The sequence below is a fragment of the Coenobita brevimanus genome, chromosome 5 (genome assembly GCF_032717465.1).
Source record: "Coenobita brevimanus isolate Jiangsu-jjx chromosome 5, ASM3271746v2, whole genome shotgun sequence".
Classification (NCBI taxonomy): domain Eukaryota; kingdom Metazoa; phylum Arthropoda; class Malacostraca; order Decapoda; family Coenobitidae; genus Coenobita; species Coenobita brevimanus.
The window spans coordinates 34,832,634-34,858,365 of record NC_136958.1 but is presented as its reverse complement, the minus strand read 5'-3'; the positions used below and the strand labels follow the sequence as shown (position 1 = coordinate 34,858,365).

General features: G+C 41.0%; 1 protein-coding gene across 1 annotated transcript in view; it reads left to right on the top strand.

The window, feature by feature from the left end:
* Positions 1-16,122, top strand: part of LOC145398740 (protein turtle homolog A-like) — a 357,131-nt gene extending 341,009 nt beyond the window's left edge. Inside the window, exons 14-16 of the mRNA XM_080271540.1 lie at positions 6,426-6,832; positions 12,938-13,069; positions 15,847-16,122. Of these exons, the coding sequence (XP_080127666.1) occupies positions 6,426-6,832; positions 12,938-13,069; positions 15,847-16,122 (815 nt within the window). The remainder of the gene's footprint in view (positions 1-6,425; positions 6,833-12,937; positions 13,070-15,846) is intronic.
* Positions 16,123-25,732: the final 9,610 nt, after the last annotated feature.

The following is a 25,732-nucleotide window of genomic DNA, read 5'->3' as shown; positions in this document are numbered from 1 at the left end:
GTTTGATAGCGTTTCTTTTCTGCGTTAGTATATACAGTATATGGCATGATTCCTTTAAGAACAACATACTGTACTGTTCAGTCTGCATAGGTAAGACGCTAGGGTCCACATCTAAGCTCGCTGCGGTTTGAATTCGAACCGCTGTCCACCATTTACAAAGTAGGGGAGAGCGGTGAGGTTTCGGATGGAGGAGGATCCGGACAGTACTAGTCCTGAAAAACGTATGGGTCCCTCAGTTGTGAGAAACCGCGTGAAATTGCGAGACTTCTGTGTAGTTTCGTCACGTGGATTTTCGTCAAGGGCTGCCGCTTCTTTTGAAATGTAGGTTACATTTTGTGGTTTTTCGTATTTCCTATGTAATTTCTCGACTTAATATCGTAAGCTGTGGTACTATGAATATACTGAGGAAGTGAGTATTCAATACTAGAGGTGAAACTGCATCGTATACCCGAGATATTGCAGCTGTTGTCGACTCGAAAGCTGCCAATAATTTTGAGCTGAGGCTATTAAAAAAATATTTGTATATGTGGGACGGTTCGGACACTATGGGAGGGTGAGGATTCGGACGTGTCCGAATCCTCCCACCAATTTAATTGATTATAATCACATAAATAAGAGGCGTTAACAAGCAATCATTAAGTAATTTAGTATAACTATATTATGTCTAATATACTATATACTATCGTAGGCTATATATTATAATATAATTATATACTACCGGTAAGTATATATTTATATACTGTGTAGCCTACTGTAATATAATTATATTTTGTACTAAGCAATATTCTTGATGAATTATTCAGCTTTGACTGTGGACACCCTTGAGTTTGTGTGATTCTATATATCGGAAATAATTTTCTCTTTTAATGTTATGAACCCCATTTGAAAATGAATGAGGTTGAATAACCTTACAAATTCATTTCAACTAGGGGACCCATCTGAAATCTCATTATTGCAAAATTTTTCTATATATTGTTTCAGGTGTACGAATTCTCACAATGGGACGCAAATATAAGAAAAAAACTAACAGGGAGAGGGATGCTGCTACTCTAGAAGCTGCTGTTAAGGAAGTGATCGAGAAAAATGGCTCAATAAGAAAAGTGGCTGAGAGGTTTGGAATCTCTCGCAGCACTCTTCATGATAATGTTAAGAGGGATAGAAACAGGGCTGATGATGAGGGATTTCAGTTAGGAAGTTACTGTTCTACACAAGTTCTAAATTCTACAATGGAAAGAGACCTAGCTGCTTACGTTAAAAAGTGCTCTGAAATTTTTCATGGACTATCAACTACAGCAACGAGAAAACTGGCCTATGAGTATGCGATTGCTAATGGAGTAACTGTGCCACAGTCATGGGTAAGAGATGAAAGGGCTGGAAAAGATTGGCTAACAGGATTCCTTGAGAGACAGAAAGATCTGTCTCTACGAAGCCCAGAGGCAACTAGTTTAGCCCGGATGACTAGTTTTAACAAAACAAACCTTGCTGTGTTCCAGAACAAGCTTAATGATGTTCTACAGCGACATCAGTTTTCTGAATCTTGCATATTCAATTTGGATGAAACTGGATGCACAACCGTCCAAAAACTACCCAAGATCATTGCTAGAAAGGGTGTCCATCAAGTTGGGCAAGTAACCTCTCGTGAGCAGGGTGAGCTAGTAACTATGGTTGGAATTATATGTGCTAACGGGAATGCCATGCCGCCTTGCTTTATATTCCCAAGGGTAAGGTTTGATGAAGCTCGGATGATGCATGGAGCTCCATCATCATGTAAAGGACTTGTTCATCCCAGTGGATGGATGAAAAGCAAAAACTTTTTCCAGGTTTTACAGCATTTTGTTTTAAATTCTAGGTGTAGTTTGGATCATAAAGTACTCCTCATCATGGATAACCATGAGTCACATCTATCATTAGAAGCAATCAACTATGCAAGGGAACATGGAATTGTCATTCTGACCCTGCCTCCACACACCTCAAACAAACTTCAACCTCTGGACAGATCCATCTATGGTCCATTTAAGACATATTACAATCAAGGGATCACTTCATGGATGCTTCAGAACCCAGGACGCCCCATAACAATCTATGACTTGGCTCCAATTATGAGCACTGCATGGGATAGAGCAGCAACACCTGTTAACATTAAATCAGGGTTTCGCTCCACAGGCATTCATCCTTTTGATACTAATGTATTTCAAGAAAGTGACTTTGCTGGAGCGTATGTGACCGATAGAAGCGAGCCCAAACCTGTAACACCTACAACCACAACAACCTTACAGGAAGCATCACATCCACACCGTGCACAAGATCCAGAATCAAAACAGGATCCAACCCCATCTGCCCTTGGTCACACACCCCAGTTACCTGAAGAACAACCTATTCAACCACAAGGATCAGATTCTCCACAGTCCAGTCACAGTGCAACTATGCCTACCTCCGCATTCAACGTTGAGGACGTATCAAATGTAGATCTCACGCAGAGAGAACAAGCAATGGATGGACTTGCATCTACTCCACCTAAGTCTCTTTCAGAACATAACAATCAAGTGGTGATATCGCCGGAGGAAGTTCGACCCTTCCCAAAAGCTGCAGAAAGGAAGGGAACAGCTAAAGGCAAAAAGAGAGGAAGATGTATGATTGCAACTGACACTCCCGAAAAAATTGAACTTGAAGAAAAAGAGCTAAAGAAAAAACAAGCAAAGCCAGCGAAAAAGAAGATCAAATTTGCGAAGGATAACAAGAACAAGAAAAATACCAAGAATGTAGAAGCAAAAGACCAAACTAGTGATGAAGAGCTCCATCAACTTGAAACTCTCTTAGCAGACGAGCTTGACAATCAATCTTCTGACATCTCAGAGGAGGATTTTGAAGACGAAGAGGTTAATTTTGTTGATAAAGTGCCAGAAGAAGGCGATTTCGTCCTTGTTGGCATAGATCCCTTAAAAGGTAGCAGGGTTTTTTATGTAGGAAAATTAATCAGTGACTTAGATGATGATGATGAATATCAGGTTTCCTATTTAAGAAAGTCAGTGAAAGGTAGGCTTAAAGCTAGCTGTTTCAAATTCCCCGATAACGAGGATGAAGCAAGCATTGGGAAATCATTAGTAATTGGGGTGCTTCCAAAACCAGTTGCACAGAGTGTAAAAAGGAGGCAGGGATATTACAATTTTGCATTTAGCTTTGCAGGATATAATATTCGATAGAATATTGATTTATTTATTTCATAAGCTTATCAAAGAAGAATGAGCCTAATCAGTTTATATAGGCCTACCCTAATTATTAGGAATTATACCAATTTATTTTGTGAGGAATTAAAGCTTTTCAATTCAAGAATGGTTCACATTTTGACTTATTCTTTTTTTATTGAAGGCAAAAATATCTCAGTTATGGTCTCATTTTGCATATGAATATAACGAATTAAATAAAAGGATGTTCCACAAAGTGTTTACTTTTTATTCATTATCTAACATCCCTAGATAAGTTGCCGACCAAAAGTAAAAAGTACCATCTGCATTATACATTAGAAAAATATTTCATTACACGTCCAGATCCTCCCACCCTCATGTCCGTATCCTCACCACAAGTGGGGAGGATTCGGACATTTTGGAAACTTTCATTTGACGAGCTATAGCTTCAAATATATTAGAGGTTTCTTCTTGGCCTATTTACCCCAGGTACATCAATGATGTCGCTACATGTTGAGCTGCAAAAGAAAATCCTACTGCATCAACTCTTGGCTCAATACAGTAAAAAGTAAAAAATGTCCGAATCCTCACCGCTCTCCCCTACTGGTATACTGTAGATGCAGACTTACACCCTCAAACCTCAATTAACCCGGTAATATAGTCCAGGCATGGACATCAGTACTTAAAACCAAGTTCTTGGAACAATACATTTATATGTTTACTTGCACAACTCAGTTTGGCTACTATCCAAAAGTCCCACTTTTACCCCTTCTACCCATCCTACCTCACATTAACGACCCATCACCATAACAATATAACATATGACAATTAGAGAGCAATAACATAACAGTAATAAAAGTTGGGCTGCTACTTGTATGATGATGTGCATCTCCCCGGCACTCTCCAGAGCCTCATCCACCTCACCGACGTTGTTGTCACGGCATGGCTAAAGGTCAGTGACCTCACTCAACACGTACAAGCACAAAAATCCACACAATAAGAACGCGGCTATACTATGATGAGACGTGAGGAGCCAATGAGAATTGGACTGGGAGTTGAATTGTGCCAAGACCAAAAGGGAGAACTGAGTCGAGCCGATAATGTACGACGGGAGCCGAAATGGGGTAGCCAATCACAGCGAGTCGGTCACCTGACGTCACCAGGCGGGCATGAACCGCGTAATTTTGAAATATGCCCATGCTCTGTGTTACCTGAGATGTGTCACAGAGGTGACGATATAACTTCAAAACCATGTCATTCAGCGCTGCATTAATTAGGTTTGAGTGTATTATTGTATGAATATGACAATGCCACTTGTTTTTAGGTTAATGCAGATGAAAATAAATTCGAAACAATATGTAGACACAGTGTACCACTGTGACTGCAGTACATGTTGTGAAGCATATATTGGTTTTGTATAAATATGTATCCATATGGGAAAGCGGGAACTTGGCTTCTTGCATATGAGTTTTATATATCAAATGTGTATAATGTTATTACTTAAGAAAAATGAGAAAGCACTGAGCCTAACCCCTTCAGCCAGAGGATGTTATTTCCGCTTTATTTTACTAGCTGACGAATTTCTTTAGCTCTCAAGAGGCCTGGAATTCATAGCAGAGGAATTTAATGGAGATTGCTTATAATTTTTTCAGTGCACGAGATTTCTCCATACTTCAAGTCGTCTGGTGGCAGCAAGAGTAAAATGGGTGACGTCCTGTGGTAGAAAAGGTTAAGAAAATTATGACAATTCCAACGAGACATTTGCAACCACGACCTCACCACCACATTAAAATTATCATACCCAATATATTCCCTGGGGTACCTGTTCTGAAAGTTAACTAGGCTACGGCGCCGAACTAAGAGGGTTGCAATCTCAAAGTGTGCATACCTTCACCAAGATTTCAAACTTCAAAGTGAAACTGCGTAAATTTTGACCTTGACCTCTTGAGATTAGTCCAAGACTATACTGTAAGATAAAAAGGGCTTTCTCTGGAATATTATTGTATTAGTCTCATGTCACAGCCTTGTTTCATTTTGATATTAGGACTATGTATAAATTTAGCTATGTTCATGACCTTTACCAAAACCTTCCTTAACCAACATTTATTCATTTTTTTTTATCACTTTCAATCAGTGTTCTTTATTTGGTGCATTTCCATTCAAAAGCTCTTCATATTTTTATGATGTTTACCTTGAACCATTTCTTAACAAAATGTAATCACTTATTCCTCTTAGGGTCGTCTGTCATTATTCCATGGTTGGAGCAGTTCCACCCAATTGTTTTTAAAATACTTTTGCTCATAAGACAGACAGACAGAAAGACAGAAAACCGACACAGGCACATAGCCACCTTGGCGGAGATAATAATATCATCAAATCTGTCCTGCAGAAGAGAGAACAGGTATGGACAGGTATTGTACGTAATCGTGTGTGACAAGTAGGTGGACTGCTAGACCTCAGGAAATATGTCTAATTATTAATGTATACCTGGGTCAGAATCTTTCCCTTCATTTTGAAGGTCAGAGCCAAAGGATGACACTGCAAAGACCAAGGTATGAGACTTTCATAGTTTAGTTAGATCTTGTTATGTTTAGTTTTGTTGTACTATTATCCGTAAATAAGTCTACACAACTTAGCCCTTTTATGATGTATTTAATATCTTACTGTTCTACCACTAGATGACTGTAATCAACTTAGGAAAGAGTTCTTGTACTCAAGGGATTTATGAAGGCCATGGTAACGCCTACAGTACGAAAAGTCAGTTCTAAAATACTTAAAACAGTCTGAGGTGGTAAGAATAAGACAACATACACAACGTGGAACTCAAAGAGTTAACCAAAAATAGTGCAGATCCTTGTCAGGTATGATACAGCCATTGGCAGTTGAGTGATTAAAGTTTCCCAGTTAGAGAGAGTGACGGTCTAGCGTTGCGAATAGACTCGACTCCCGTAGATGTCTGGGGATTTTGCAGTCACGTAGTACCGTCAAGGGAGGGAGACAGATATTTACACATAGATATACTAGACTGTGGTAGCCCAGCCTCTGGTCAGAACACCTTGTTGCGGGGATAATATGACAATGACATTTTCTTATAATATTCAGTATGGGGGGGGGGGGCCTTACTGTTGAAACGTATAGTACAAGTGCATTTGACAGAGATAATAATATCAGCAAGCTATTTCACGCGATTTTAACTGTTCAACAGGCTATTTCACGAGAATACGCCCATTGTTCTTCTTACAGATGGTCCCTCAGAGGCAGAAGTCCGCGATGGTAAGAACGGCGGTAGTGGAGGCAGCAGTGGCAGTGGGAACGGAGCCGGTGGTGTCAGATCATCCAGTGGTGGGAATAAACGGTATCTGGGACTCCTCGCCTTGCCCTCACTAATCCCAGCCGCGCTTGGGGTGGGGGCAGGCCTTATCCTTATTATCATTGTCCTTGTCATCCTCCTAACCTTGCACACCAGGCGGCGAAGACCCCACAGTGGCCACCACCACCTCCACCATAGCCACCCCAGAGAAGACACCCCCGTCAAAGAGAAGGAATCAGAAGTTGTGGAGACACCAACCACCACAACAACCACACTGCATCACCACCACACCTCTGCCTTCATTGATCACCACACCAGCTGCATAGAGAGAGAGATGCAGGTAAGCTGGCCCAGATGAGATACTCATTAGTGCTGAGGGGACCAAGACAGTCCTTGTCCTGTCCTGTTGTAGCGTGGGTACCGGAGTGCTTTGGAGGGGTCATACATCCCCACTTTTTGGTGAAGTCTCCCAGACGCCTTCCTACTCAGCCCATGATTAAGTGATTTCGGTCTGCTGGGAACTGAATAGGCAAGAGCCAAAAACATCAGTATGGATGAGTTTGTAAAAAAAAAATTGTAAATCGCAGTAATAGAAGAATTTGGCCATTCTAAGATATTCACAAGAAAAGATAAAGAAAACAACCTTATTTTTTGTACAATTTCTCTTTAGTTGCAGCGTCACACAATATCATAACATTTATAAGAGCTCCAACATGCATGCATCAGGCTTAGTCATTGTTGCACATTCTCAGGCAGCCTCCCTTTCTTAAGTCTCTTAACCCTGAGGTCACACTCTGTGACCTTGTCCCAGGTCTTTTTCGGTCTGCTTCTCGCAACCCTGCCCCCAGCGTTACATATCTGACTTTCTACACCCAATTGTCATCCTCCATCCTCTCAACACGTCCAAAACATCTCATCGTAACACCCATACGCTCCAGTCCCATCCTTCCTCTCAAATCTTCAATCGTAAACCTAACTCCTTTCTCCCCAGGCTTCACATTCAGGGGCGCACTACACATCCGTCTAATCATTTTCATTTCTGTACGTTGGAGCCAACGAGTATCCTTTTCCTGTACCACCCACACAGCATTACACTCCTAACATATGCTGCATACAAAGATCCCTTAGCACTAAGGGAGTGCCCTATCAGTGTCAGGAGAGGCAGCAGCTCCCTGACCTTCCTCCAACCTCCCCTCACCCTAGCCACAGAGTTAGCTCTAGCCCAACCTCCAGCACATAACATGTCCCCCCCCCCAAAAAAAAAAAAAAAAAAAATCTTCCAAACACTCAAGATACTCACCAACAAGATCAATCCTTTCTAGCATGACAATCTCTACGCTTTCCCAGACACACAACACACAAAAAAATCAGCATTATCTTGCAGTCTAATTTTAATGCCACTACATCTCCCATGCACCTCCTTATCACACATATTGCATAAAGTGGAGTTACTTCCCACATCCTTATGACAAATTGCACATGGCCACTCTCCGTATGCTTTGACAGTATCGCCGTCAACCATACATATAATTACTTTTGTTTTATCCGCATTAACTCCCAAAGCCTTGTGTCCCAGTCCTTCACTCCTCTTCCGAAATCTTCCCTTTGCCTCCTATTCATTTCCTGAAATCAGCACCAAGTCATCAGCATACAACATTTCCCATGGCAGTCCATTTTTTGAAATCGCGTGAGACAGCTTCAAGCACCGTGACAAACAACAGGAGGCTCAAAACTGACCCCTGATGCACGCCGACATTCATGGAAAACTCATCACACAATTTTCATTCACTCACACCTGGGTGCAAGCAACCACATAAATTGCCTTAACCAATCTAATCAGCCACTCCTCAGTCCCAAGCTTTTTCATTGCCCACTCCATCAACTCCTAAGGGACTCTGTCAAAGGCCTCCACCAAATCAACAAAGTACAGCTCCCGTTTCTTTCCTTCATAATTTTACTGAAGCTATCTGACAATGATGTGACATCAGTGATCCCTTTGTTTGGCATTAACTATAACATTTTCGTTTTCGTGTTCGTTTTTGAAGACCCCAACATGCTTGCATGCGTCGGCGTTGGTCACCTAATGGCGGCTGTCCATGCTGCCCTAGCTCCGGCAGGATCCCTATCTAATTCCTTAACCCTGAGGTCACACTCAGTGACCTCTTCCCAGGTCTTTTTCGGTCTACTTGTCACTACTCTACCCCCAACATTAACACTTCTCACTTTCTGCACCCAATAATCATCCCTCATCCTCGCCACATGCCCAAACCATCTCATTCTACCTCTCCTCATCACAGCACCAATTCACTCCAGTCCCACCCTACCTCTCAACTCTCCCATCGTAAACCAAGCTCCTCCAGGCCTTGCATTCAAGGATACACTGCACATCTACCTAATCATTGCCATCTGAGAATATCCTCTTCCGCTACTGCCCAGGTCTCAGTACCATACAGCATTACACCATTAACACATGCTGCATACAAAGATCCCTTAGCACGGAGGGAGGGCCCTCTCAATATCTGGAGAGGCAGCAGCATCTTGAACTTCTTCCAACCACTCTTCATTCTGCCCCACCTTCAGCACATAACATGTCTCCCAATAACAAAACTCTTCCACACACTCAAGAGACTTACCAGTAACATTTACATGTTAATAGTTTTGGTATACTACTGAGAAATATTCTGTAATCAGTGCAGGCTGTCTTGAAGTAGTGTACTCTAATAGTCTTCATGAGTACTGGAACCTTTGACATTTAATAACTTACATATGATCTTGAGTAATTATGTACTGTACGGTTCGTGATATTTTCTTTACGCTTTGCATTGTATCTGTATCTAATCGTTTATCACAATATTTACGTATTTTGAATTTCAAAGAATTTCAGACGTGTTGTACTGTATACTGTAATACCAACAGTAAGCACAAAAACATTTACAGTCACGTGTTGTAATAATTCTGAAAGGTTCCTGCGATTTTTTGCTGTATAGTGGTCGTTGTAGTCGTAGTACAAGTAATAGTAGTAGTAGTAGTAGTAGTAGCAGTTGTTGTTGTTGTTGTTGTTGTTGTTGTTGTTGTTGTTGTTGTTGTGGTGGTGGTGGTGGTGGTGGTGGTGGTTGTAGTAGTAGTAGCAGTAGTAGTAGTTTGCTAACAACAACAGTGTAGCTGTAATTGTTGTTGATCAGCTCCAGTCTATCAGGCCTTGCAGACCCATCAAACGCAGGAAAACAATCACTCCTGCAGGTCCGTCCCGTCCCTTGAACCAATGTTCCCTTGCGGTTGATAGCGCCTCTCCACAACGAGGCGCGGGGAATAGAGTGGAGGTTTGGTTCCTGGACGGACGCCGCATATTTGTTTCTCCACCCATTTAACAGGGGTACCATAGTAGGCTCCACTTCACTCTGCAGTTTGGGTATATGTTTGCCATCCAGTGTTGTAAATGGTTATCTGGTTTATAGGAAACTATTAGGCTTGTTACTCAGTGCAGAGCCACCTGAAGTGGAAAGAAGAGTAATAAATAGTGGTAAGAAGAACGGGAGAAATAGGAAGAGAGGAGGTTAGAAACAGAAATAGAATGAGAAAGTGGAAGGAAGAAATAGGTAGCACTACATCAAGTGAGTAGATGATGTCGCTCCCCTCTACTCCTCCCCTCTCTCTCTCTCTCTCTCTCTCTCTCTCTCTCTCTCTCTCTCTCTCTCTCTCACTGACCTTACCATCCCCCAACCATCACCACCACAAGCCCTCCCATGGCCAGACAGTAAGTTAAGCTGTAAACTACTTATCCATTTGTGGACATGTTTCTTTCCTTTGAAGAAGTTATATTTCTGTGTTACAAAGACACATCATTACTGTAGTGTGTCCGTTTTAACTTGATAGAAATTAACGTTACTTTGCAGCTTATTTCCCCGCCGTAAGTAATTAAAAAATCAGACTCCTACGGTACAATCTTTTCAACAGCATTTTTCTTCGTATAACTAGCACTGCCCTTAAATAATAAAGTCCATAATGATTTTTCTTGACGATTATCACATACTACTGAAATATCTTGGTACAGTTTAGCACTGAAGACGAAGGGATTGCTTTACAATAATATACAAACCTGAAGTGGACAAAGTATATTATTAACAAATTCAGGGAGAGAATGTCTGTTTTATTGTCCAAGCTAACGTTTGGTTATTTAATTTAACACTGGGGACCTTAATTACTATGATGGAGTTAAAAAGACTAAATTTAACACCTACAGTTCAGTCTGATTGTCGCTTACCGAATCATATAGATTCTAACTTGTTATTTTAATACTCCAGCTTCATAAAACAAAAGTCTCCTCATTTCAGTTGCACTTACCATGTGAATACCACCCAGACAAACTGTTCACACACACACACACACACACACACACACACACACACACACACACACACACACACACACACACACACACACACACACACACACACCATAAAAGAGAAACACCAGCTATTTCTTCACTCATAAGCTGTGTCGATTAATCCCAGTTAACCCATTGAAGCCCGGTGTCCGGAATAATGGACAGAACTGGGATTTTTCAAGTCTTCATAAAGTAGGGAACCCCCGGGTAGGGACCTATGAGCTTCGCGACTGTGAGCCGATAGGCGGGGGACGGTACGCTTGGTACCCACCCAGTGCCATGCCTCGCCCAGCACCCCTGGGATCCAGTGGGTTAAAGTCACAGTCATTGAGCCAATAAATTATCAAACATGCAGTTAATAATGAACTAAACTCCCCCCATCTTTACGTGGTGGTAGGCGATAGTCACGATGACCTAACCTATTCCAGACCCATAATTTTCAACAGACTTTTGGGGGAACTAAAATAGATATGTACATAGTATACTTCCAAAGCACAATCTTGAAATTTAGCCGAAACGCTTCAGTTTGCAGACCATCCGATATTATTCACTTTGATTCTACCTAAAAGTTGATGCTTCATGAGGCATGTATGTTTAGTGATAGAGCTGGGTGTTTAAATAAAAGACTTCACTTTCTGCCAATCTGAACTTTCAACTCAAACTGTGACTAAGTTTAATAATTTGGGCATTTTACATTTTTGTTTGCCCTTTGCTACACCGTTATCAAGATTGTTCCTACATGTCTGCGCTGGGATTCAGGTAGAAATATACCGTCCTGTCTTTATTCTTTTGGAAATGATAAGCAAATTTTAGTTACAATTTGGTTTCAGTTTACAAATATTCGATTTAGAAATATTCGAGCAAACACTCGTAGAACTGTTTGAATTTTCAACAAAGCCTCTCCAAGTTTTTCTTCCTTATTTTCAAGTTCAGCCTTGTGAGCCGAAGGTTATTTTGTTTCATATTAAAGGTCACTCATCTTCCTTAACATGAAATGTATTTGCCACACACACACACACACACACACACACACACACACACACACACACACACACACACACACACACACACACACACACACACACACACACACACACACAAATATGCATTCCATCATGAAAACCTTGATCTTAAAATATACACATTCCATCATACGATATGCACAATATGCAAACATTTATTCAACATGTCAGACACAAGCAAACATGGTTTTCCTTCTTTCCGTCGTGTCAATAAATTCGTTCAGAACCGCCTTCAGATCAAGACTGTCAAGTCTCCTAGAATGAACACTAGACACAATATGTGGTTTAGCCGGTTGTGGGTCATTGTGCTCCTCAAGTTAGTCTCTCAAGCTGTAGATCGAAATTACGATAGCAATACATAGAAAGCTAATTATAAGCACAATAAAGAGAAAATAAACTCACTGGAACAGAGAGCTATCGACAACGCTTGGCGAATGACAAGAAAATCATTGCCACACAGCGTAAACACTGAAAAACATCATAACACTACCACGGTGCATTTCAAATAGCTGTGCCAACAAGATATGTGATATTCGACTTATAGTATCATATTTTACAAACTTGATGAGTTTCATGAGCTGTTATTGAACCTCCAATCTTAGCTGAAGTTACGACAAATTAATGTATAGAAAACATTTGTGGGGCTACAGCCCCCCAGCCCCCCCCCCCCCCGATTTTGCGGCCCTGTAATCCATCTTAATCCAGCCTTGCTCCACATACTGTTTCTTGCATAATTATATTCTATCCAGTTTTAAACTCTCTCTTGAGTTGAATAAAACAATTTAAAGGCAACAAAAATCAACTATAATATCGTCGTAAGGAACGGGTTGCTCTAACCTCTCTGATACTTGTACCATTAACGCTGTCATGGTCAGGACATTTGTATGCTGTACCAGAAAGAACCACAAGATTTTACGAAACAGTCTGTCATAGGAGCCAAAGAGTTAACACACCCTCAGTCAGTCTAACCTGCCCAGTCTAACCAAGCCTAGCCTAACCTAACCCTCCCGGATTTATCTCCTTACGCTTCGTTCTACAGGTTGAGAGCGAGAGTGATGCAGACCCCGATTTAATCCCAATGCAGGAGGGGTCGCGGCCCTCAGAACACGAGACTCAGCCATCCACCCTACTGCCCCCAGACCGATACAAGTTCGGCACCGCGCCCCCCTCGGTAAGCTGTCCCTGTCCACGTTCGCCTCACTTTTTTTTTTTCTAGAATGCAGGCGCGGCATATTAAGCTTACCTATTTTTATTTGTTCATAATGTTTTTGTACTTTCCCTTCGTGCAGGATTTTTTCACCCTTTTAGAGGACAGCCCTTTCTTATTTCCTGCTTCATTAGATATATAACACTTTTTGCAATACTTCAGCTTCTTATTTTTTGCCTTAACGTTGCTTGCTTTCTTTTCACCTAAATATTTTCCCATCATTTGTATTGCATACATTAGTTTTCTGATGTAAGGGTGGTGTAGGACCACTCGCGTGCTTTTCCTTCCCGTGGATAATATATCTTCTTCTTATTATTATTATTTTTAATCTCTCTCAGGGTGGCAGTTTTCGGTGTGGGAGAGAAAATCCTTCATGTTCCACCCCTCCTCCTCCCCCCTGTGCCCTTCACATCACTTACGACCACGACGACCATCACCACCACCACGATCCCCCACCACCACCCCGTTCAGCCACTCTCCCCAGAAACCACCCCAGGCCTCCCCACGGCAAGACCCTACACATCCCCGAAGTCAGTCCCCACTTACTGCCACTCCACGGTGTTGAAGGAGTTGTTCTCCCTCTACCGGAAGGGTGCAGAAGCAAAGGTAGGGGAAGAAAGGAATCACCAATGAGAGAGCTTAATGACTCAGTAGGGGAGGAAGATACACCGAAAACTCCTTTACTAACGAAGCGAGAGAGTTCGGTATGATAGAGTGAATGGACAAAGCTTATATGTATGCTGTTTATGCTTAAGTAACTAATTTGCACGAATATTATCAAGTCTTTTTTAAAGTGATTTTGAAACAAGCCTCTTTCTACTGTATAGATGTCATGGACACGAAAATTTACGTTTATGAAACTTGTGGAAGGATGAACATAAACCTCTGTTTTTAAATGACCTATGGATGAATGAATATACACTCTTTTTTATTGTATGTGATCTGAATATAACCTGTATCTGTAAGTGGCATGTGGACGAGTGAAAATAATATTTTTAAAGTAATTCATCGAGAGACTGAAATACATCTTCTTTTTCAGTGATTCTTATAAACGAATGGGTTTGTCTGGTGTTTTAGATGATTCATCGCTGATGGAAATATTTATATATTTTTTAGGGACTCCTGAACCTCATCCATACCTTCACATGAACTATTGTAACATCACTACTTTTGTACGCGTTTATAATGCTAGTTTTAAAGCAACATCCCAGACACGAATAGCCAGCATGTTGAAAAAGTAAATCACACACATCAACAAGTATTTAATCTTAAAATCAGGGTCGTACTTCCAGGGCATACAATACTAGGCTCCTTAACACCTCTTCCTTTCCAATTTGCGCATATGACATATCAGTATTCTCATATATGATTTATAATATTATCAACGACCAGATCAGCCACTGCATTATAATGACTTTTATATCTCCTGCACCATTTAGATTATTTTGTAAACCTTAAAGTAGGCTGTTCAATTTAATGAGGTGGATGCTGTCATCGTGTACTTTGCAGTACGGGAATTCTATGTTGAATATAGTTATTTGAATGTAGGAAGGATAAATGAAATAAAAAATATGCCATACTATTGAAGGTGTTTAATGGATATGCAGTAAGAAAACAGCACAGAGTAATATACACAATAAATTGCAAAGAAAAAGGTGTTAGTACCGTTCTGAAGCTAAAAAAAAAATAAGATCCGTTATAATAGGCCACAAAAACACTTGTATCCTCATTTTACACACACACACACACACACACACACACACACACACACACACACACACACACACACACACACACACACACACACACACACACACACACACTGTTCACGTGGAGCAAACAAAAAAAGTTGCTTAAAGCAGGGAAGCGGGAGACAATCATTAACACCATCAGCCACGTTAGGTACAAAACTCAAGACTTGCTCGGTGTTTGAGTTGAAGTTTGGATCATCAAAGGAGTATGCTTGGGCGATTTGTAGTGGCGGGTGGTTGGAATGATGGTAAAAGACACTTGCCAGGAGTTCCGAGACAAGGCGAGGCTTGAGTGTTGGTTGGAGTGCTTTTTAAGTTAATGCTGGCTGAATTGTGGTGGTATGTGGTGGCTAAGTGTACTTATGTTAAAAGACGCACTTGCCACGAATACTGAGACGAGACGAGGCTTGGGTGTTGACAGTGCTGTTGCTAGAGTTATGTATTACACGTGGTGGTAAAAGTGCTGTTTGGAATATTGGAGAGAGAGAGAGAGAGAGAGAGAGAGAGAGAGAGAGAGAGAGAGAGAGAGAGAGAGAGAGAGAGAGAGAGAGAGAAAGAATCATTTATATGTACGAGTAAGTGCTTATATATTACTCTCAGTCAGCTCGAACGTTACGGAGTCCATAGCCTCACTCTCTGACGCCATCCACATGTGTCTCTCCATGCAAGCCATGAAGCAGCAAATCTTTCGCCTTCAAGTATCTCCCAACAGGAAGGGCTGACTTCTTCCAGCCCTGAGCTCTATGGTCTTTGCCTTGGCCTCCTCCACTCTTTCTTGACTCCTTTAGATATCACTCTATGAGCAGGATAGGCCCCAGAGAAACGTGTCATGTGCCCAGTTAAGGTAAACTGGCGCTCGAGTACACACAGCCAGGAAAGTATCATTACACTTACGGTGTCACGATTAATGACACAACAGACTGAAGATGCGGAACAAAGGTCAATACGCAACTGAGCCGCCATTGTTTATGTATTTCTTTCATTCCACAGGGTAACATGAAGGAACTTCAGATGGTATTACATTATTACGAAAGGCACCTCGGAAACAGGTTTACCAACCCTTCAGATATGACCAGACCCACAGTGCTCACTCTGATATCCAACGTACCCAGCTGCAACAACACTTTCCCGGCTGTGTGTACCTCGATTCAGTCTCACAGAGTAATCACTCATTACGCACCTGGTCGAATCAACAATATCCCACGATCCTGGCAAGGCACTTACTACCAGAGGAGCCCATTTACTACTCCAGGGTCACAGCCATAACATAAGGCAAGGGGTACTAGAACTTTAAAGATGCGGACTAATACTGTTCATCAATCGACAACGCCTGATACTTGAACCGAGTGAATCCATAACACCATAATTTATACCAGTGGGATGGGAGATTTCATCTGACCTGCCAGTGTACGGACTATACTACCAACGTAAGTAATTCTTTTCAACACTTGTATGTCATCACTACATACATCAACAGACTGAACTGCATCATCAATCGCATATCTGGACCTTGAACTTGGCCCGGGAGACTATTAGTCTCGGTAGATTGACCTCCTAATGAAATGCTTTGAGAGCACTCAGAAGTCAGGAGGGTTTTCAGCAACTCAGCAGCTCAACTAGGATTACTGAATCTTCGTCAAAGTCAAGATCTGTAACCTTAAATTTGACAAATGACACAAATCAGTGACTTCCAATCACAGACTTAGTACTCAGTCCACGCATGCGTTGAAAAGTAGAGGGATAAGAATACACCCCTGTATAACTCCAGGACTTACTAAAGAAAATCAGATTCTTCCTCCTGCACACAGTTAACAGCATTCTTGTTGTTGGAAAACACGACAGCTATCAACTGGATAATTCTCTTGGGGATCCCATACAATTACAGGAATTACAATTGTGCCTCCTGCTTTACTGAATCAAAGGTCAAGAGATGGACATCAACTGCTAGCAGTCCTTGCCAAAACTCACGACGAGGCTATACAAGAATTCGAAGTGTTAGGATCCGGTCCTCTGTAGACTTCTTGCATGTGAATTTCGAGTGTTCAGGCCTCTGGAACATCGGAAAATGGTTTCGGACATGCATCAAGAGCACATACAGAAAAACCTTGGCATTGTAATAACACAGTAATCATGCAGCCACGTTAGCTTCCTTTTCCACTCAAGACAAGGATGTTCAAACCTTTTGTCCAGTCAGGAGTAAGGATAGCAGACCGCCAATGGTTTCTATGATTGCATGCAATCCGTGGATCATGGCTTAGCCCCCAGCTTTGATCAGCATCGGTGTGTGTGTGTGTGTGTGTGTGTGTGTGTGTGTGTGTGTGTGTGTTTCAGGTTATTGTGGTATTGGTAAGTGTGGTTGATGGTTAAAGCTACAGTAGTGACTGAGGACAGTTGTGATGGTTGTGACTAAGATAATTATGTTTATATTAATCAGTGCTTGCAAAAACAAAGTGTTTGGTTTTAGTGTGGTATTGTGGTGATTTTTATTGGGTGAAGGTAGACAATACAGTAGTAGCTGAAGTTAGTGTAGGTATGGTATATTAGGCCGTAGAAGCTGATGTGGTGAAAACTAGATTAGTGCTGGAGGAGGATGTAGTGATGGCGGTGGCTTGTGTGAAAGATGAAGTTAATGCGGTAATGGCTAGACTAGTTATGAACGATGGTGTGGTGGTGATATTGACTGTAGTCGCTCGTGAAGGCGCTGTGGTAATGTGTTGGTGATGCGTTGAGTAGTTATTCAAGCTAATGTGATAGTTAGTATAGTGATAAAACAGAACTGGAAGTTCGTGGGCTGTTGGTGAGTGTGAAAACTGAAGCTGTGATTAAGATGAAAGCATTACTGCAAACGTTAATGTTGTATATGACGCTAGAGGAGTACTCGGGGGTAGGGAGGGTGCTGGTACCTGTGGTACTTTTAAATGATGACAGAAAAAAAGTAAAAAAAAATATTCAGGGCTAGTTTTTACATTGCAAGTGTGGTGATGGTTAGTGTTATGGCAAAGAATAGAGGAGATGCTATTGTTGTTGAGTAATCCAGGTCTGTCTGCCCATACATACTTATCAACCGCAGACAAGCAATCGTCTCTGCAGGGCCGCCTCTTTAATTGAAGCAATGCTTCCTTGAGGCAGACAGCGCCTCGACACAGCGAGACTCAGGAAATAGTGTAAGGGTTTGGTTTCCGGATGGGAGCCGCATTTACAATTCTCCACCCAGTCAACAGGGGCACCAAAGTAGTCTCCTTATCACCCTATTATTTGGTTGTGTGGTTACCACCTAGCCTTTTAAATGGTTTCATGGGTTACAGGAGCTGCTTGTCACTCAGTAATAAAATGTGACACTGAAGATGGGAGAAATAAGAAGAGAGATGAGCAAACAAAAACAGGGAATGATAAAGGTGAAGGAAGTAGGCAGTACATCAAGTAAGTGGGTTGTGATCGCCACCACTTATTAACAAGGTTCGAGTCCTTGAGTCTAGTGTGGGGGACGGTACTTTTTTCTAAGGAAATGCTGAGATCCTTCAAGTTGTTCTATCCGGAAAAATAACTTCGAGGTACGTGAACACATTCCGTGCAGAAGACTGGAGGTCACAGGTAAAGAAAAATATAGAACAAGAAAGACAGTTCCAGTATTGTCCTGTTGCATGTGTGGGAGACTGAGAATATCGATAAAGTCTTGCACTAGAGAGTTTAACATGATGGCAGAGAATAGAGCAGTGGTGTCGCCATGGTTATTATGATGGTTGACGTTGTGGTAAAGGCTAATGTGATGGTGCTTAATCTAGTGTTTAAGGCTATTGCATTGTATGAGGAAACTGTGGTGGTGGTAGTTCTAGTTTTACACGATGGTAGCAGAGAAAAGAATCGTGCTTGATGCTGGTGACATTTGTGAAAGATTAGTGTGGTGAAGGCCAATATGATAAATATCAGAGTCTGAGGTTAGTACGGTAGTGGTGGTGGTGTAGTGATGGCGTTGGTGTGTTGGTGGTGCTAATGTGTTGATGGGGCTGGTGTGATGGTGATGGTGATGTGACGGATCCTAATGTGGTTGTACTGAGTGTGGTGATGATAGCTGTGATGTTGGTAGGTGTGGTGGACGTGGTGGTAGTGTTAGTATGGTCACGATGTTGGTTTGATGATCTTATTAGTGAGTGCTGATTGTGCTGATGGTGTTGTTTGGTAATGATGATGAGTGTTAGTGTGTTAGAGTGTGTAATGGTGCTGGCGTGTGTGTCGCCGTGATGGTAGTTAGTGTGGTAGCTGTGATGGTGATGGTAAGTCTGGTGGAACTGGTTGGGGAGGCCGAATGGGCCTGCAAATAACCAGGAAAGTTACATTTTATAGTGTACAATTGAACAGCATTTCCTACACCAGGTTGTTGTTACACACACACACACACACACACACACACACACACACACACACACACACACACAGACATATATATATATATATATATATATATATATATATATATATATATATATATATATATATATATATTCAACTCAGTGACGCAGTTTTAGCTGTTATTACCTTCACCATACGATTATATTCATCTGCGGTACCTGCACGACGAGAAGTTATCCTTAAGCTGAAGCAAATCGTTTGGAAGTAACAAGTATAAGTTGAAAGAAAAAACTTCAAAGTGGAGATGTTGAGACACAGCGAATGGTATATTTACTGTATAAGGTTAAGGCGAACGACTTAATATACGTCAAAGCAAATATGCCATGCCTATCTGATAATGTATTTTTTTTCTTGATACGGACAGACGATTTTTATCAGCTTTTGGGAATCCCTCAGGTGAATTGGATGATCATTGATCTATATAACTCCATCAGTTCAAAAACTTTGTCCCATAATGAACAAAATTATTTGGATATTGCAAGATCTAGATGTTAAATACTTCATCGTAATCAATGAATTAATAATAAAAACACTCCCTAAAAATCAATACCCCAAATATATTAATATATAAGCAATACAGTATACCTGTGTGTATATGTTTCGCGAAGATCCATGATTGTACCTCCCTCCAGTGGTGTTAGTCTGTATCTTAGAAATTTCAGACATTTTCCATAACCCGGCGTGGTGACAGGATCCCAGGGGAGACCAATGAATTGAACTGTGATATAAATATAAATATTAATAAACTATGATACCGACTGAACATTTTTTAGTTTGATTCTGTCCCCCGTACTCTCTCTCTCTCTCTCTCCCTCTCTCTCTCTCTCTCTGATAAAGTAAGCGACTGACAATAACTGGAAAATTGTTGGTCTCTCTCTCTCTCTCTCTCTCTCTCTCTCTCTCTGATAAAATAAGGGACTAACACTAACTGGAAAACTGTTGGTCTCTCTCTCTCTCTCTCTCTCTCTCTCTCTCTCTGATAAAATAAGGGACTAACAATAACTGGAAAACTGTTGCTCTCTCTCTCTCTCTCTCTCTCTCTCTCTCTCTCTCTCTCTCTCTCTCTCGTTTACCTACGCCAGGAGGTATATGTTTTTGCCGGCGTTGGTTGGTTTGTCTGTTTGTAAGCAGGATTATGCCGAAATATTTTTTGGAGGGGTTGAGTATGGCCCAACGAACAATCGATCGATTTTGGTTGTGATCCGGAAATTTTTGTCTGTTCACACCATATCTCTAATGGCTCTCAATGAATTTCAATGAAAGTTTATGGAAGGGTGGATCATGGGCCTAGCAAGAATTGATTACATTTCTGGGCGGATTCGGATCCGGATCCGGCATTGGCGGAGGTATGCGCTCCTTGAGCGCTTTCTAGTTATCATTGTGATTGCTTTGATCTGCGTGAAATACATTGCTGTAAGTAACTGACACTGATACTGACTTTGTTCTGTGCCATTGACTTTGGCTGAGAGATGATGTGAGTTTACGGACATGGGGGATTTGGAGTACTGCATAGTGTCTGTGTATGTATACGTGACGCTGCAGGCTGTTGAGATGAGACTGTATGTGCTGTCTAGTTACGTGGGTTCATAAAGTATGGACCTGTGCTATGAAGACTGATATGTAATGTATATGTAAGAATAATTTTGTGAGCGGAGGTGCGGTAAGGATTTAGTGTCTGCCAGAGTATGTGTTGCTGCTGTGACGGTATTTATTGTTATGTGTACTCTCGGAGTGCAGAATTATAGCATTAAGTATTGATATATACCAAGAGAGTTTTAGAAGCGTGTTTTTGTATGATGTAGGGTTCGATGTCCATGCATGTGATGCATTTGTGGTGTGTGTGTGTGTGTGTGTGTGTGTGTGTGTGTTTTAAAGTGCGAAACTGAGATGTTCAGATATTACTATGCAATGAAATAGTCTTGATATGTAGAAATTATTTTTGGAGCATAATGGTGTGTGATATGGGAGACTAGTATTTCTCTAATAACGACATTACTAGAGGATGATGGAATGAATGTCTGTGCAGATTCATTTTAGCTTTTAACATGTTATATTTTGATGTAAGAAGATGATGAGTAATGTGAATGTTGATATGTAATGTTGGGCTCCAGTGCTTGTATCTGTGTATGTATCGCCAAGAGAATATGATGACGTTCGAATTGTATGGTGTTATTTGAGCTCATAGAGGGTACCACTTTGGTGTTGGTCATTAGCTTAAAGTCAGAGTAGCCAAGGATGGTGGTGATTGACGTTATTGTGTAATGTGGGGTTCTCGTGTCTGTATATGTGATGTTATAGAGATGTGACTGTATGCTCTTATGGCCTCTTAAAACGTGGAACTCTGGTGTGAAATATTGGTATGTGGTGTATAAACTGGGTATGTATGCATGATTTCTGTTACGTCGTGTTACTGTATGCTCTCTGCCCATGAAAGTATTGTTTCATGGTGCTGTGTAATATGGCCTTGCCAGTGTGATGTTTTGGTGTGAATTCTTGGTGATAATGAGAATGTGTGGTTACTGGTTCCATTAGATATGTGTGTGTGTGTGTGTGTGTGTGTGTGTGTGATACGATTAGAATGTGATGGTATTGAACTTGGTCTCTAGAAGTATAGTATTTTGGTGTGAGGTTTTGGTCTGTGATGTAATGTCCATACGAATGTACAATTGGTTTTTACTGAATAATGCTAACACACGATTTCGGTCTCCATTTCCTGCACATGTAATACTACTAGGAAATTTGTATGTGTATTATGGTTAGTAGTTCTAGTGAGCTGAGAACTAACTGTGTCCCAGAATACTGCCGTAAAGCCATTTCAGTTTGATGACGCCTTTTGATTTTTGTCTTATTTTTGCAACTATTATGCTTTAATCAGTTTGGGAAGGACTTTCCGAGACTAAGATGTTAAAAATAGCCATCATCATCCCTGTGAGAGATCGCTTTGTACCTGAGTATGATCGTCTGGTAGTGGGATGGAAGACACAGAATGAAGCATCAACTGGTAATTCTGGAACTAAGATGCAAGTTTGTGGTTCTGCTGGACAAAGAATTAGCTTTATCCCTAAAGCTAATTATATTTTTTTGGACACTTGGTAGAATAGACCCTTTCAGAAATCGCAATTAGCATTGTGAAAAAGCATAATATATACATGGCACTGAGAGTGAACATGTACTTAATAGCTTTTCACAAGTGGTTACCTGGCAAGTTCGGCATGTTTAGCAGAGATGGCAACCTGCAAGAATGCTGTTGTATAGTATATAATAATACGTAATAATTTCGTAATATTTACCTAAGCACCGCATATAAAATTTCTGAAAACTTTCGAGTGAGACCAGATCAAGCGAAACCATAAAATATAGCATTTGCTATGATAATATTATATCCCACGTTCTCTTATTAAATCATGTATTTTTTTTACAGTTCATAAATCACCCTGAGAATGACATGACATACTGAATTATCACAAGCCTATTTGAATATTATTACTTTTCTAATTTCTCCCGTATTTCATACTTCACTGTCCACACTGTGCACTCTGCAATTTCCACGCTGTGTCTACAGACGCCCCGTTAACTCAACGTACGCATACATGCTGTGCCTTATTTATTATTTGGTTATTCATTTTACTTTACTACTTACTCTTTCTGGTTATTCAAACTGGTAGCTTATAGATAAAGTACTATAGAATGTAACGTTTCCTTTCAGTCTTTCCTATGAAGTTTCCATGTCGGTTTTTCCATGCTGCATTGTGGTTTTTCTCAGTTTCTCCATGCTGCAAGGTGGTTTTTCTCAGTTTTTCCTGCCAGTTTTAACTGGAGGGTTTGGAGGCGGGGGAAGCCTTCTTGCTTTACTATCCTTGTCCTTCAACATGAAGAATTAGATCTAGTCATAGTCTCTGTAACAAGCAGCCTCGAAAGGACCATAAGTCTGTTGCTGTTTGCTTTTCTTTGTACTCCTTTGTCCTTTAATATAACAGTTGCACAGTATAACTGTGTAGCACTTTTGGCAGAGACATGTATCTTCATGCATCAATGGATAACTTGGTGACAAGTGGTGAGAAGTAACAACTGCTGCAGAGGAGAACCTCCAATAGCACATATGTGCGATAACTCGTCGTATTGGCTTTAATATGTGATGCCAAATCTGACACATTACATAATTATATATATCCTTAAGAACTGACTTTGGTTTTTGCAGAAGTGCATATATGGCACCCGAAGTGAAGGTTTAGGACCACAATGTGGCCAGCATATTGCTGTCTTTAACCACTGCTGCCTGAGGGCCCATTTATTTTGTTTTTTGCCCAGAGTCAAATGATTTCATTAAATTTAGGAAGGTCCTTTACTACCAGAGGGACGAATGATGGCTACATCTAATCCCTCTATATCTTTGTTATATTTTTATTGAAAATAAGCATGTGGCGGTAGCTAACATAAAAATACATACTTCATCAGAATGGAGGGGTTAACTATTCTGTTGCTTGATAAAAGGGTCTTGGTGAGATAAGATTATTGACAATACTGTACATAAGAGTGATTGACACAACTGAGGTGCTACATTATGTGAAAATATACATAACAGACGGTGAAACAAGTTAATACTCAAGACAATTTTATACTTACACTATACGATGATAACGTCACTGAAGATACGTCTGAGGAGGATTACTGAGTACAGTGACACCGGGAAATCTATACCATGCGTCAGGATGAGGGTACCAATGCTGCTGCCAACTTGGGAAGGAACTCACGCAGGGAAGAGGTAAAGAGAAAAAAAAAAAATTAATAAATACCAGGTGAATATAAGGACAAATCTATTCGAGAAAACCAAGGATAGAAGACCACAACAAGAGAAGGGACACCTCTGGGTATTTGCTTCTTGTTATTGTAAGGGGAAAAAATAATTCTTTACAGGGGAAGCAGAGAAGCAAACCTCGGGGGTTCCATCCTCTATAAACCCTCAGGTCAGTACCCCCCGAGGAATGTGGCCATCGGGGATTCCTTTCTGCTCTAAACGTGTCCTGGGCGAACGTTTACCAGTATGTAAAATTTCGTGTTCCTAGGTTAAAAACCACGACCGTACAGAAAACCTATGACCATAATGCTCCCCCCTCCCCACCTCCCCTGTGGAAGTGTCATTTGAGGGTCTCAGTCTACCTAATACTTGGCATCAGTAAATATTTATCATAGTGCACATTTTCATGTTCTTAGATTAAGAAAGACACTGACCCCTTTGAATGTTAGGACTCCATATTATAATTACAAATCATAACAGATAGATAGATAAATAGATAGATAGACAGCTCTATGCGAGCCTGGGAATGGGAAATGAACTTGCAAGTTACACTGAGGAAAAGCTGACGACAGATTACGAAGTAGTCAGTAAGGAGATGATGCAGTTAGTTGTCAGCAATTCACCGGTGAACAAAGCCTTGTTGACCATACACACACATACACACATACTCACACACAGGCTTCTAGAACTTTCCAATCACAAGGAACACACGTGATACGTCTCCTGTTTCACCAGAATTTAGGAAAGAGAAGTCAGAAGGAAGCTAGCCATAGAACAGACAGGTCACAGGGAGAAGGGCTTAGCAACTTGAGAGAGAGACAGAGAGAGCGAGACAGAGAGATAGCTAGCGGGACTCTACTTTGTACTTCGCTCTGTGTGAGAGACTTGTTAATATTTCCAAGACAAATAAAAATAGTCCCATACTATTCTTTACCTCTCCTGTCATTGCACGACAAATGGGAAAGAAGATTATCTACTTACAAAGCTACTCAAGTATAACAACCGCTCGTCCACAAGTCTAATATATATATAACTCCACTACAAGTAATTACAAAGTTTTTTTTTTATGACATTTGGTAGCAGCAAACGTATACGAACCTCGTCTACGAATCAACATTGAATTCCTACAAAATATCAAGATTGAAAACAAGAATACCTCTCACAACCAACAACTCACAAATAGCTCCTGATAGTATTCTCTCCAACCAGCCCCCTCCGTCTCCCCGATCATCACGCTGATGTAGAAGTGATCACACGACGTCTTGCAAGTAGTTTAACAATATATTGATACAAACAATCTTGCAACTTCTACGACGAACCAGCGAACTACAACCATCTACAATCAACTACAAGTAACAACTCTACGAGTTGTCTGTATAATCTTCTACACGCATCTACAAGTAGCGGCAGTCTTCATCCTACAACGAGTAAATCACAAGAAAAAAGGACCACGAATACCTCGAGGAAGAAAAACGGAACAAACAAAAGAAGAGTGAGACACGACTCATAACTCATCTTACTCACTCGTCTTCACTCAAGTTACTCATCGCTACTCATTCACTCACCACAGCTACCAGTGTGGGAAGTCGACGTCATCATGTGTGCTTGCTGAAAATACGCCACGTCGGTCAACACACCACCTGCACCACCACTCACACCATTCCCACCACGGTA